This window comes from Neolamprologus multifasciatus, chromosome 8 (genome assembly GCF_963576455.1).
Source record: "Neolamprologus multifasciatus chromosome 8, fNeoMul1.2, whole genome shotgun sequence".
NCBI lineage: Eukaryota > Metazoa > Chordata > Actinopteri > Cichliformes > Cichlidae > Neolamprologus > Neolamprologus multifasciatus.
Genome location: NC_140446.1, coordinates 6,478,076 through 6,491,880, shown reverse-complemented (window position 1 = coordinate 6,491,880; position 13,805 = coordinate 6,478,076). Strand labels below are relative to the sequence as shown.

Below are 13,805 nucleotides of genomic sequence, written 5' to 3'. Positions count from 1 at the left end.
TGATATCTTACTGTAAGTACAGATGTATAACAATAGCGTTTTTGTAGAAGAATGATAAGGGGAGGGAGTGGGTGTAGTTTAAACTGTAATCCCTATGATGCAAAATGCAGTGCTGTAAATCTTATTAGGAAGGATGAATATGTGTATGTGTGACTCACTTTAAAAGTTCTGTTTAGGAGTTACAGAACAGAAAAATTGATGATGCAATGATGAGTCTGCAAGCTCTAAAACTTTTCCTACCAAAAAAAACATTGAAAAGATGACTGTGCCAGACACGTACCTAATATTCAGATTCGGCTAAAAAGTAAAAAAAAAAGAAACAAGAAAATATATTACATTAATATGATATAGTATATTTAGTGAAAATGTATCCTTTTACCACAGGTTTTATTTGAAAGGAAAAACGACATCATTACGGGGCGATCGTGGCTCAAGAGTTGGGAGTTCGCCTTGTAATCGGAAGGTTGCCAGTTCCAGCCCCAGCTCGGACAGTCTCGGTCGTTGTGTCCTTGGGCAAGACACTTCACCTACCGCCTACTGGTGTTGGCCAGAAGGGCCGATGGCGCAATATGGCAGCCTCGCTTCTGTCAGTCTGCCCCAGGGCAGCTGTGGCTACAACTGTAGCTTGCCTCCACCAGTGTGTGAATGTGAGAGTGAATGGGTGGATGACTGGACGTGTAAAGCGCTTTGGGGTCCCTAGGCGGGACTAGTAAAAGCGCTATACAAATACAGGCCATTTACCATTACTTCTGCAAACTCACTCAAATCGAACCCCTTTTTTTTATTATTAACAATTTTCATTTCTGCTTAAAACCAAAGCAAACGGAGAAACAAATCAGCTTAAAGACTAATAATAACCATTACGCTTACCTCAGTTCTGCTCAATATTAATTGTGTCTCTTTGTAAGCTTATTGGTGCAGCCCACCACAAGAATCCTAGTTTCTCATGTGGTCCTTGGAGGAAATGGATTGCCCCTCCTCTAAGTATCACCCTTCTCATGTTTTAATCGGCAACAAGTTGGTATATCTTTTCACCCAAGTCTACACAATCACCGTAGAGACAAAAATAATGGATGCAAGAAGTTGTACCCTTGCATCCTTTGACATGATTTTAATGTTCCAAAATATACTTGCCCCTTCTTTACCATCTGACCCAGCACCTTCATCCTAAGAGGCAACACTGCTTCCCAGTTCCCCTGCCTCTGTGGGAATAATAGGTTTTCATTATCCAGAGGTCCATATAAATATCCTTACCACGAAACACATATCGAGATGTAACCCCATGAGAAACAGAATTTAAGGTCAAATGCTGTTTAACATAAATGCATACATGGAATGGACATTGTGTAGCTTTGTGGTTGCAATCAAGTCACAGCAAAATAATAAGTGAGTCGGATGTGTTTAAAAAACCCCACATACATAACACATTATCATTTTTGAAACAACAGCTAGGCATCACCTTGACATCTACTAAACTTAACCAAATATAACCCAATTTTAGCTTTGATGTAGCCTACAATTTAGAAACATTGTAATATTTTTACTAGAGATGGACCGATCTGATATTACGTATCGGTATCGGTCCGATACTGACCTAAATTACTGGATCGGATATCGGAGAGAAATAAAAAATGTAATCCGATCCATTAAATATCAAAAAAGCACCTCACAAAACTTGGCGACATGGCGAGCCGGAGCAGTGTGGTCACATGATAGAGCGCTGTGTGTATTTGTAGCCTGCTAGCAAACATTTCATCTCCGAGGAAGTTATCTCAGAGAGAAGTAAAGCAAGTGTGTAAATTCATCTCTGAATGTTTGTAAAGCATTCCCGCGTTAAGCTTAACAACCGATATATAGAGCAACTGCCTCTTCTCTCTCTCTCTCCTGCTGCTACTTCAATCGTGAAACTGATCAATGATCAGCTGATCGGCTTTTCTGTCTCGAGTGTCTCTCTTCTTTGTTTTTGGCCCACTTCTCACCAGAAAGAGGAAACCAGCGGCTGAACAACAGCAGCACTATTAAGCTTGATAAGCTGTTGTTAGAATTTATTTAATATTACTTTCTAGACCAGGATCTTTTTCTATGCAGCTGACGGCTGGTAACTGTGCAGGGGCGGATCTATCAAAGTTTAGCCAGGGGGGCCGATAGGGCATTAACAGGGAAAAGGGGGCACAAAGACATACTTTTCTTTCTTATTCTCATTTAAAATATCTAGCTTTTAATTATTTAATAATTATCTGAATCTTACACCCAAAGTTTTAATCTGATGTAAAATGTATAGAAGTCCATTACTGTATATAGTAACTGTTAAGTCTAATATACCCTAGTACTTTTTAGTAGTAGTACTTTTTCCTTTGGGAAGGTACCATCTGTGCAGTCTGCAATTCTGTTGAAGAAAGATGTTGAATCTATTTAATTATTCTTGAAAAATAATTTATTTCTGTGAATTTTTTTCACCCTGCATCAAATTAAAGTTGATTACATTGATTAAGCATCATGAGGAAGAGGGTGGTTCCCTATTTTCTTTTGCTGGGAGTTTGCAACCCTATTAGTTAGGTTGCTTAATATTTCTGCTAAGTACTCTTTAAAATACCAGAATAGGGAGGATGGGGTAGATTTAACTTTATTAGATTGATCAGTGTTGCTGATCTATGAAATATTTTGGGTGCAGTGTGTCTTTTTTTACATACAGGTATAACAGAATAGCTTTAGTGTTGTTGTTGTTTTTTAACTTGAGTATGAACTTATACAAAAAGCAGCAAGATATTAAAAAAACAGTTTTACTGATTAAAAAACACACTATATCGGATTCATATCGGTATCGGCAGATATCCAAATTTATGATATCGGTATCGGTATCGGACATAAAAAAGTGGTATCGTGCCATCTCTAATTTTTACCAATAATGAACAGAAAACTGATGAGTACGATAAAACTATCTGTCATTTATTTGAATGGATTGGAATAGATTATATTTTCTTTCTCTCATTAATGCATCCCTTGCATTACCTCTTATAACTCAATAATCCAGTCAAAATGATTAGACTGCTCCAAAGGCTGCATAACCCTGACACAGTACTTATTTACACATTGCTAATTGCTACTATTGTGCCCACTAACTGTGCCATTAGTCTGTGCTACTCTGTTCTGATAAGGATAAGGAGCTAAGACAGTCCCAGACTGCAATATCTGTGTATCTGATCTGGGCTGTCTGCCACTTAGAAAATGTAAATTAGTGACAATTATTCAGGCACCTCAGTCTGAGTAAGAAATACCTGGTAATGTTAGATAAAGCTCTCCATACAAGGTGCATTAATTACAATTATAGACAAGACAAGATGTTGTCTTAGTTGGAGAGACATTAAGTGGTGGGTTTAATAGTGGCCTGGAGGCTCGTGAGTGAGACAGAGGGTCTGTGTGGGCTTATCGAGGTGTAAGCTATGACTACATTCATCCAAGCAAAACAAAGAACCAAATCCAATTTCCAAAAAAAAAAAAAGATTGGATGCTGTGTACATTGCAAATTTTAAAAAGCGTGAAACCTCTATAACGAATGTTAAAAATGTGAAATTGTATGTTTTTGAAAATATATACATGCTTATTTTGTTTTTGATACAAGAATGTTTTACAAAGGTCTGCACAGGGGAAACGAAGACTGAAAAAGTTTTAAAATGCCTATAAAACATCTTGTGGAATCCAAATGGAAATGAAAGAGAATCCCAGAAAGAAGAAGATGACTGTTTCTGAATCTAAAATTACATTTCATCATGGATGGTTCATAATATAATTAAGATTTAAAGGAACTGGAGAAAACTCTGGATGCATGGGACAAAGCCCTCAATCATTATTGAGTAGTCTTTGAAGCTCTCAGTCAGCTCTTCATTAAAAACAGACTGTCTTGGACATCACCGTATGGACTCAAAACACTTCAGTAAACCATGCTGTAGATGTGGAGTGTCATTTGAAATCATGGACACGAATCAGAAGTCACCATTGCTGATGGTATGGCCTGTATTTATGTACATGGGAAACCTTTACATCTGTGAGGACACTACTGAAGATACTGCTATATTTTTAAGGGAAGGCCTTGCTCATTTCTGCAAGAATGACCACATTTCTGCATGATTGCTGATGCCATAAAGAAGACTCAATATCATCTGAATTTTAATAACTACCTAGAATTATCTATATCTATATGTGTAAAAACCACAACCAGTATAGTCTATGTCTCACAAATGTTTATTCCAGAAGTCAGAACAGTACGGAAGGAGCTTAAATTGTCATAACTGGTCATTGTGGGGGAGTTTAAGCTCTTTTGGTCAGTGTGACTGATTTTAATTTTACTTTTGTAATGATCTGTTATATGACTAAATCATATGGGAGACTTTTACCTGGATAAATAAAGCATAACGAAATGATTTCAAACACAGACTTTGTGCATATTAAAAACTTAAAACTAGCTGATTGTTGGACATTTCAGTTATTATCATAACTGTATTTATAGAGAATTGCTTGTCCTGCTTGTCATGTATAAAGATTCCAGGACAAAAATGTGAAAAAAAATATTATTTTTATTCCCCTACAGCGCCTTGTCTTCCTTCTCCTGATGGTAATTACATTTAATGAGTTCAGGGTTCATCCGCAGGGTGCACTTCTCCAAATTGCTCACAGCATGGGGTCTGAAGTGGGATAGGGTAGGGGGTATCAGGACAGTCGAGGTCGGGGCCAGGAGTGTTTACCCAGTGTTTGGGGTCAAGACTTGCAGTGGCTCTACTTGTCAGAGAGCAGCGAAACATGTCATTAATTTGTCTGCTTTTGTCCTGCTCGTTTGTTTTTCTGGTAGAGATAATCACGTGAAGGTGGTGCTTGTCTTGGCTCTATTGTGTGAAACTGTTGTCAGTCCATCACCACCCTCAGTGCCCCATCTCTCCTCATTCCCTTTCTCCCCACTCCATGAATGGCCATTTTGCCACTATTTTCTGACTGCAGGGGGTGACCCCAACAATTTAGTTAATCCATTAACAACTAATTGTCTCCTCCTACTCTGTTGTTTGGACAAACAGCCTGGTGGGGGGAGGTCAAGTCCTTCTGACCTATAAAAGTCAAACCAGAAGAGCAGTGAGCCACTGTCACTGCATGGATACCTTCAGTACTGACTATTTACACTTTGACTTGCACTTTTAAGCTCTGGATTTTTGTTTTGAGGTTTCCTGGCTTTTTAACTCACCTCTTTTTAAGTTGATCATTTTTTATCAATCCTTTTTGTGCATTTTGGAAATGTTTGGAAATCTGTGGTTGGTTTGTTTGTGTCTGTCCTTTTATGGCACAGAAGCACGTATATGGGCCTGGATGCTGAACATGCCTCACAGTCCTCCCAAAGAAGGAGCAAAAGCACTTCGACAGAGCGCTCCTGTTGCCAAACCAGTCACGGTAAGATGCTTGAAAGTGGCCATGATTATTTTGTTTGAATTAACGAAATCATTTGACATCTGTAGAAAAGGTATGAGAGCAACATGGTCTTAAACTGGGCTTAGAATTTCAGGCAAAGTTTGCAATGATTTCCTTCTTTTCTTCAGGCTGCATGTGACCACGACAGAGCTTGTGGAAGGGGTTTCTCATGTGATCGCCACTTTGGCCTTTGTGTGCCTGTAAGAGGGGAGGGTCATTACTGTCGGAGAGATGCACAATGTGTTCGTGGACTTAGCTGCATGTTCGGGAAGTGCCACCGCAGTATCCCCGATGGACAAGAGGGTAAGGGTGGACCAACAAATGTAACCAAATCTTTTAAATTTCCCAATTTTTTTTCATACGAGACCAGAAGTGACCACTGTTTCCTTAATCCAGGTGCCAGGTGTAAAGTTGACAGAGACTGTGGAGCATCCATGTGTTGTGCCCGGCATCATGGTGAGCAGGTGTGCAAAAGAAGACTGACGTTAGATGAGAGCTGTTATGTGCCTGATGGTGGCCTGGCATTCAGCATCAACCAGATTTGTCCGTGTGATGAGGGTTTACTTTGTCGTGAAAGCAGTGGAAAGCTACAGAAAGAGTAAGTACTACAAACACAGCTTTTCATCATCAGATATTTTACTCAACAAACAAAGGGTTCGCTAAAGTGACTGATATCAATATTTACTCCAAAGCTTTTAGTTTCATTGACAAATCAGTTCTGGGGTCTTTGTTATCTAGATTTTATTGCAAAAAATTAGGCAAATGACAATCACATTTATACCATTTTGTGGGTGTTAATTCAAATTCTTCCTGGACTTCTACATAATTGAATGGACATACTGGGTTTTCTGGACTTTTAGGCCTTAGGCTCAGTTGGTGAAAGGGCAGGTCGAGGACTAACTTCCCAGAAAGCTTTTAAAGCTTTTAAGCCTCTCTGTTTGTACAACTGTAGAAAAGTTTATCTTTTTATGTTACTTTTTAATTTTTATGTTGTATTGTGTATTTTTAAGACTTTTACAAACTAAGTAGGTTTAGAGTCGTTTTTAATTTATACTGGAAATGTACATGTCTTTTGGCGTAAAACAGGTTCCACAATACAATTTACAGATGAAATTTAAGCAGTGCTCCAAGATGGAAAAGTGAAAAAGCCTTTAGCTAAGACAGTAAAAGAAACAGCTCAGAAAAGTTGCTCTACATTGCAAGGAAAATTTGTATGTTTGCACTATGTACTATGATTGTCTACTAATCTACAGCCTTAGTAACAGCAAGCTTTAAAGGCCTTTTTCTTTCATTCTATATGACAATAACTGCAAGCGAGTAATATGTTTCAAACATGATTCAGTTTATCTAAAATAATTGCTACTTGCAAAGACTAACTTGGGTTTGTTTGTCTTTCAGGGAGGAGTTTATATACCAGCCAGAACGAATAAGCTGGACCTGTCAAGTGCCCAACCTTTGATATATTATCAACAGAAGTTCTATTTTCTGTGTAACTATACTGTATATATTTAAATGTATATATTTTTAAATATGCTGTATTGTTATTTGCTCTTATTAGAGGCTTAAAGAAAAGTTGTTTTTAATATTTCATTTTGTAAATTTTAACAAAAAGCACTACTGTATGTAGCTGGGCTCAACAAAGCTAGTGTCTTATCCAAAATCTCCATCAGGATCATTTGCTGATCTTTCTTTCTCTAAATGTCTGAAATGCTTCAAGTTTTAAGCATAAATTAAAGAAAAGGTTTTCCAAAACTAATGAGTATAATTTGTGTTTCACAAAAAATGTATTACAGTTTCTTTATTTTAAGGCTTCCAAGATCATTCCCAATCACTAATCAAAACATATGGGTGATGAGTAAAGTACTTGTGCATACAGAAACATTATATACACATACAAATGTAAAACATTTATATAATCCAGACTTTACAGACAAAGAATGTTTTGAAATCAAAATATGTTTTTGGAGAATTTTGCCAAATAACATCAAGATAACAAAGGTAATTAAATATAGCAAAAATGAGAAGTAGCATCAGAATTATACATTTTTAAAAAGTAATGACAGTAAAGTCACTATTATTCTTTAAAATAAAATTATTTTAGATTTTAGGGTTTGTTTGTTTTTTAGATAATTTGTATATATTCATTTAGCATACAATCAATTAAAATGTAGAGACATTTTGAGAAAAGTTCATCTTCTTGGATGTTTTGTTGTTTTCCTTACCACAAAGCTAACCTTATAGTAAATTTCAAAGTACATGTTTATATAGTTAACTGTTTAAAGACTGAATTATGAAATAATTGCCAAAAATTCTTGGCAGTTTTTTAAAAAATAACAACCCTAAATGAAATATTAATTGGAAATATAGGAGTTTAAAGTTGTTGTTTTTTTTTTCTTTTTTTTTTTTTTTTTTTTGCAATTCCTTGATTTAAAAATGTATTGTGCAATTTTGTTTAGATTTGATTATGTAGAATTCTCAGAAAACTTATGTTTCAAATATGATGAAACTGAAACGATTTTAGGTGCTGTATTCCTTTAAAGCACTAAGTCGACTGTGCAATCTTATGAAAACAGAGTCTGTCTCCCTCTGAGCACGTTTCTTGGACTACAGGAAGGAGTTACATAATATGAAGGAATCTTGCAGCTCCTAATTGTTAGCATCACCAGATGCTGTAATGCTAGCTGTCCCCTGGCCCATTCTTAGATCAGTATCTTCCTCGGACTACGTCGGGCATAGTCTGAGGGCCATTTACATGCTAATCGTCCAGTTTGCCCCTTCAATTTCACGGTGACTTGAATTGTTCTGTGAAGGACATTAGTGTCTAACCTCTTTGCTATCGTGTTACAGAGCTTATCATTAAGTCTTTGCAAGGTGCTGTGAACAGAGCCTCACGACAAGAAAGATTGGAAAGTCTTAGGATGTTTTATTAAGGTATAGATGTGTTTTTTCTGACAAACCTTTTGATTTTATTAACAAACAGGATGTAAAAGGCAAAGAAGAATTTATGCCAGAAATAATGCACAGTAACTGATCACAACTAGAGTTATTAAGGCTTCAGGAGAAGCCAGTGTGACTGTTCTAAACCTGCCAGTGAGAACACACGTTTCACACACATAAGAAAGGCGAACGAGACAAAAGCGATATCTAATAGCACAAGACTTTGAGAAACCTTATATTGCCGAACGGTGCAAAACAGTGGCCTATCATCTCCACTTAAGAACAGAAGTTACCATTGTAGGCAGCACATATCACAGTCAACAATCGCATTTTGGAAGTATCTATACATGTCTGTTTGCACTATTTAGCTTCTTAAACGGTTTTCTATTCCTGAATGCTTTGTCCTCTAGCATGAAAGGAAATAAAACCAGTGTAGAATTTGAAGACATTTTAACAAGCTGCCTATTTCTCTTTTTACTCCAGATTTCTGTAAATATTCGCCTGATGTATATATACAAAACCGATCTATCTATAACTATAAAAAGTGATTGTTTTTTGTGAAGTTCGTTTTTATTCTATTATTTCATATTTATCTATTTTTATACCCTTTATTTAACCATAAATGCTTCAGTGAAATATAAAATCCTTTTTTACAAGAGTTACCTGCCAATGTAAGCAGCAGTATATTCTGTTACCAGGTATGGAGTTAAGGGCGTGGCCACCATTATTAACAGAGGTACCAATCATAGATCCTACAAAAGGTGGATGTAGCCACTGTGATGTCACCCATTGGTTTGTGAAGTCCTATTTGCAGGCTCAAGATTGGTGTTTATGGACAACTTTATTTAAAAACAAATTATGCGACAAAGATAACGCTTCCTGCAAAGTACAACCAACCAAGCAAGTGAAATTTTAGCATTTTATAAGTTACTTAGTGCTAATTATTAGATATGTGTTTCTTGAGTTTCATTTAGCTTAGATTAGCTAAGATTTACCCTCCCCCCTACAGGTGATAACGTTTGGCTAAAGAAAACCTCAATAAACTCCAAAAAGTAGTGTCCACAACCAGTGGTCTTTAGCCCTCAAAACCACATGAAGGTCAACTCAAAAATCAAATAACTCAATGACGACTCTACTGGTTGCGTAAATCATGTTGTGTTGGTCAGATGGGCTTAATTTGATAAAACTTGCATCCTTCTGGCTAACATTAGCTTTCTTGCTAACACGGATCTATGTGCATGATATTAATATTAGTTTTGCAACAATAGCAACACTGATCGCACATAAAGAGATCACACATAGAGAGACTCGCTTTAAATTTTGTACTAGTCAAAAACTAATAGTTTTAATTGTATAAATTTAAGAATTCTCTGTTAGCTGTCTTGAACACACTCTACGACCCTGAGAGCTAATCCTTTGAGAGACTTTGGTCATTTGAAAGTCAATGTCTGAGCAGTACAGAGAGCTTTTGTGAGAAGCTGACAATAGAGCTCTTAAACCCATCCTGCCAAGGGAAAAAGTGGAGATAGGAGAATGGGTGAAAGTCGATTAGCCTTACCTGTGATAGTATAAAATCCCTCCCTAAGTTATCAAGAGTTGTTAGCTCTTGAGTCACCACTCCAGGTAAACTGCTAAAGAGCCATGAGGAACCTCTGACCTCAAGGTGGTTGAAGACATTACTTCTGTCAGGTAAGCGTCATATGTGTTATATTTTCTCAGACTTACTTTACACATTATCCTGTTATTGATAATTCTTGAATTTCTCTGCAGCACCACACTATGGCTTTTGTCAGTGCACTGTTAATGCTGCTGCCTGTTGCATGGTCATGCATTCCCCAAAAAGCAGGTAAAAACACTTTGACACAAAGATGAGTATGTATTTAACATGCTTGTGCCTCATGACTTGTATAGCATTTATATGTAGATTTTTTGGTCATTGCTTTTTAATGCAAAAATCACCATGCATCCTAAAACTATGACTTATATGAGTTATTTTCATACATATATGAAAATCATCCCTAAATGTGAATAAAACTCAAGAGGAAAAACAAAGAAGGAATTGATAACCACTACTGTCACAGTATGATTAAATAAACTGTAAGGTACAGTGTATAATATTCCCTTTTTATTTTCATTTTTACTTCAGATTACGTTATGGTGTCATGTTTCCCTAATGCCATAATTGCCAACGTCCCAGAGTGTCCTTACGGCTGGGAGATTGAACACTTGTCTCTCGGTGGAGTCTGTTACAATGGAATGCACAGCCCAGGTTACTACCGCTTCACCATCCCAGATCTCACACCCAAAAATCACTCATACTGTGGGACTCAGTCTGAGGTGAGAAGCCAAGTAGGCCATAATAACCAGTACTTTGCCGCCATGCTTAGAGATTAATTTTGTCAGTTTTTCTTGAGACAATACCTGAGATTATTGTTGCCTCTTTACCTTACAATACAAAGCACCTTGAGGCAGCTGTTGTTGTGGTTTAGCACCATATAAAAAAACTGAATTGAAAGGTGAAATACTGACTTTTTATTTTGCAGACATAGGACAGGGACTGGAAATGTAATGAAGGCATTGCATTGCAGTGCATTGAGGAAAACAGACAATCAACAAAATACAGGGTCACTAAAATGCAATCATGCTGAGGTTATCCCAAGGTCTTGGCATATAAAATTAAAATGATCTATGTAGGTATAAAAACTACTGCATTATTTTTTGTAATTTGGTCTTACTGTCCCTTGAGGATAGTACTATTTAAATACAGAGAAGTCTCTCTCAGTTTATTTAAAAGTATTAATAACAGTATTTTATACTTTTCATGCCACAGTACATTCCCGGCAAAGACCCCAAATACATCTTCTACAACTCCATTGTGTCCAATGATACTTCACTGACAGTCAGAAACCAGCCTGTGAACTACACCTTCAGCTGCACGTACCGAGCAGCCTATCTGGTTAATAATGCGGTCTTTAGCCAAAGGTAAGCACCAGTTCAGGATACGAGATGACCACAGCTGCTGTCTGGATGATATGTGCCTTCTGACCCAATGACTTGCAGCGTTTTTACTAAACCCTCTGCTTTTTCCAGAGTGGCTACAGTTTATGTCAACAATGGGAGTATAGGCACTTTTAGATCACAGTTGTCTATGAATGTGTTCACGGTGAGTAGCTGCTCAAAGATTCGCCCGGTGGAATCGACATGTTTAACGTAATAAATGCTTTTTATCAGTGTGTTTTTGTTATAAATACTGTCTTTAATAAATGAAGGTATTATCGTGTACACACCACGATCATTGAATGCAAACGAGAACTGCAGACATCTTGAAAAACACAAAATGTCCCATATTTCATAGAATTCAAAGTTCCTGTATGCCAAGGACGCTCCCTATGTGATTGATACCTCTGAGATCGGCTCTGAAGTATTCATTGGCATCGAGGCAAAAGGCCTAAGTAACAGGTAGACTTTAGATGTTTGTATGTTTATTTTTGTAGTTTTAAAGGTAAGATTCTCCCAGACTTCTAAAGCGCATTTGTCCTTTACATCTCAAAGATTCAAAGTTGTGATAAACAACTGCTGGGCCACTCCTTCACCTTACTCCACAGACAGGAAAAGGTGGAGCCTCATCATTAACAGGTACTAAAACACAAAAGGCTAAATTCAACTTAAGGAACATTTTGTTCCCACTTCTTTATGTTTTCTAGGATGTTTAATTGCTGTTTTCCAACAGCTGCTCCTCTGACAACACTGTGACTATTTTTGAGAACGCCAAAGACAGCCGCTCCATGTTCAAGTTCAACTCTTTCCGCTTCCAGCGGCAGGAGAAGGTGTCCACTGTTTGGCTTCACTGTGAGGTCCAGGTCTGTGATGGAGAAATGATCACCTGTCAGCCAGTGAGTGTTTTGTTATTTAATGATACCAAAAACATTATAGCACTGAAGTCGTTCCCATCTACATGTTGCTGTTTTGCAACTGCTCTTTTTAAATGTCATAGTAGAAAAAGCACAGATGTTACTAATAATATTAACTGTGGCTCTGTTGTTAATTTCCAAAGTTTGACACGCACCAGATACAAAACCTGAAACATCTAACTGGAACTATCTCTTAGTCAATCTTCTTTAGCTCATCATCTCTGAGAGCTGATTTTCTTCCAGGCTTACCTGATTTGTTCCCTGGCAGCAGACCACTTAATAGATGCATTTACAAACCTGCAGGTTAATCTGGGCTGACCAAACCATTTTAGATTAAACTCATTAAACTCACTATCAATGGACTGATGCAGACTGCAAGGCTAGCAGCATTAACCAATACATTTTAAGTCTAGCTTCCACATAGCTGCTAAGTTGCCTTTACTGGCCAGTCCATGTTTTGGCCTTTGACACCATGCAATTATAAACTGAATAACAGATCACTATAACATTCAATTCTGTGTCTTTATAAAGGTAGGTAATTTTTCTGCAATAAATACAAATTAGTGATTTTCCTCTATTAACAAAAAAGCTAATTTCATATTCTGACTGGTTGTTTTTCAAATTCTTATACTGGCCTTTAACATCAAGTTGAGTACAGTGTAAAAAAACAAACTAACTAAACAGGAAACTATGGTTGCTTTTTCCTGAAGAGCCCCTGCTCTGTAAGGAGTTTGTCATCAGACGTAGACCCAAATGGGGGGATCCTTACTGCTGAATTTCGCATTAAAGGTGGAGTAAAACGTGACATATTTATGACTGAGATCAATAAAGAGTAACTCATGCAGTCGATTGTATAGTATGAACAGTACTGTCTTTATTTTAACAGGTAATCAGTCTTCTAATAATGGACACATAACAGGTAAGAAACAATGCGATGATAATTTTGATTGAAATCATAATCAAAAGATTTATGCTTTAAATAAATGGAGTAAATAGAGTAAATAGAGTGTAACTGAAATGTTTAAATCTGTGTACTGCTTTGTACATGAGCTGCAAAACCACTCAAGTTTAACATGAACTCATCCTCTCAAGGCTTAAGCTCAGCTAATCGTGTTCAGACTTGGTTCTCATTCACTGAGGTTTGATCTGTTAATTTTTTTTCTCCCTCCTTTAACAGGCGTCTCAGTGCTCATCCTGCTTGTGGTCCTGATAAACACATGTTATGATTTCATCAATGGATCAAGAATTTTATAAAACAAAATCATCAGTTTCCATTAACACACAAACACAGAGGGGAGTGCCACCCAGGACTCAGGGAGCGTATGAATACATTCCTCCCCACGCGATCATTATCTCACAATATGATTTTTATTTCGCATGTTTATTGATGCTTTGAACCTTGTGTGATATTTCACTCCTTCCTCTAATAAAGATTCATTACATTTTGAAAGAAAAGGATTTTTTTCCCATTTGTTCCAAACCATAAAAAACAAAAAACAATTTCATTCA

The 13,805-nt window shown here is 37.0% G+C and overlaps 2 protein-coding genes across 2 annotated transcripts; both read left to right on the top strand.

Annotated features, from left to right (window-relative positions):
• Positions 1–416: 416 nt before the first annotated feature.
• Positions 417–7,454, top strand: LOC146512344 (dickkopf-related protein 3-like). The gene is made up of 4 exons (XM_085170240.1): positions 417–5,430; positions 5,577–5,751; positions 5,845–6,046; positions 6,847–7,454. The coding sequence occupies exons 1-4, from the start codon at positions 5,278–5,280 to the stop codon at positions 6,905–6,907; spliced, it is 591 nt and encodes a 196-aa protein (XP_085026366.1). The 5' UTR covers positions 417–5,277; the 3' UTR covers positions 6,908–7,454.
• Positions 7,455–8,991: 1,537 nt separating this feature from the next.
• tectb (tectorin beta) lies at positions 8,992–13,751 on the top strand. The gene is made up of 11 exons (XM_085170851.1): positions 8,992–10,074; positions 10,156–10,231; positions 10,532–10,722; positions 11,216–11,367; positions 11,476–11,548; positions 11,741–11,844; positions 11,938–12,021; positions 12,116–12,278; positions 13,007–13,085; positions 13,183–13,215; positions 13,474–13,751. The coding sequence occupies exons 2-11, from the start codon at positions 10,165–10,167 to the stop codon at positions 13,548–13,550; spliced, it is 1,023 nt and encodes a 340-aa protein (XP_085026977.1). The 5' UTR covers positions 8,992–10,074; positions 10,156–10,164; the 3' UTR covers positions 13,551–13,751.
• Positions 13,752–13,805: the final 54 nt, after the last annotated feature.

Excerpts from the sequence above, each read along its gene's own strand:
- LOC146512344 (XM_085170240.1), top strand. The coding sequence starts at position 5,278 with ATGTTTGGAAATCTGTGGTTGGTTTGTTTGTGTCTGTCCTTTTATGGC. Across the intron at positions 5,431-5,576 it reads CTGTTGCCAAACCAGTCACG|GCTGCATGTGACCACGACAG; the intron begins GTAAGATGCTTG and ends TCTTTTCTTCAG. Across the intron at positions 6,047-6,846 it reads AGTGGAAAGCTACAGAAAGA|GGAGGAGTTTATATACCAGC; the intron begins GTAAGTACTACA and ends TTTGTCTTTCAG.
- tectb (XM_085170851.1), top strand. The coding sequence starts at position 10,165 with ATGGCTTTTGTCAGTGCACTGTTAATGCTGCTGCCTGTTGCATGGTCA. Across the intron at positions 12,022-12,115 it reads TGGAGCCTCATCATTAACAG|CTGCTCCTCTGACAACACTG; the intron begins GTACTAAAACAC and ends GTTTTCCAACAG. Across the intron at positions 13,216-13,473 it reads TAATAATGGACACATAACAG|GCGTCTCAGTGCTCATCCTG; the intron begins GTAAGAAACAAT and ends CTCCTTTAACAG.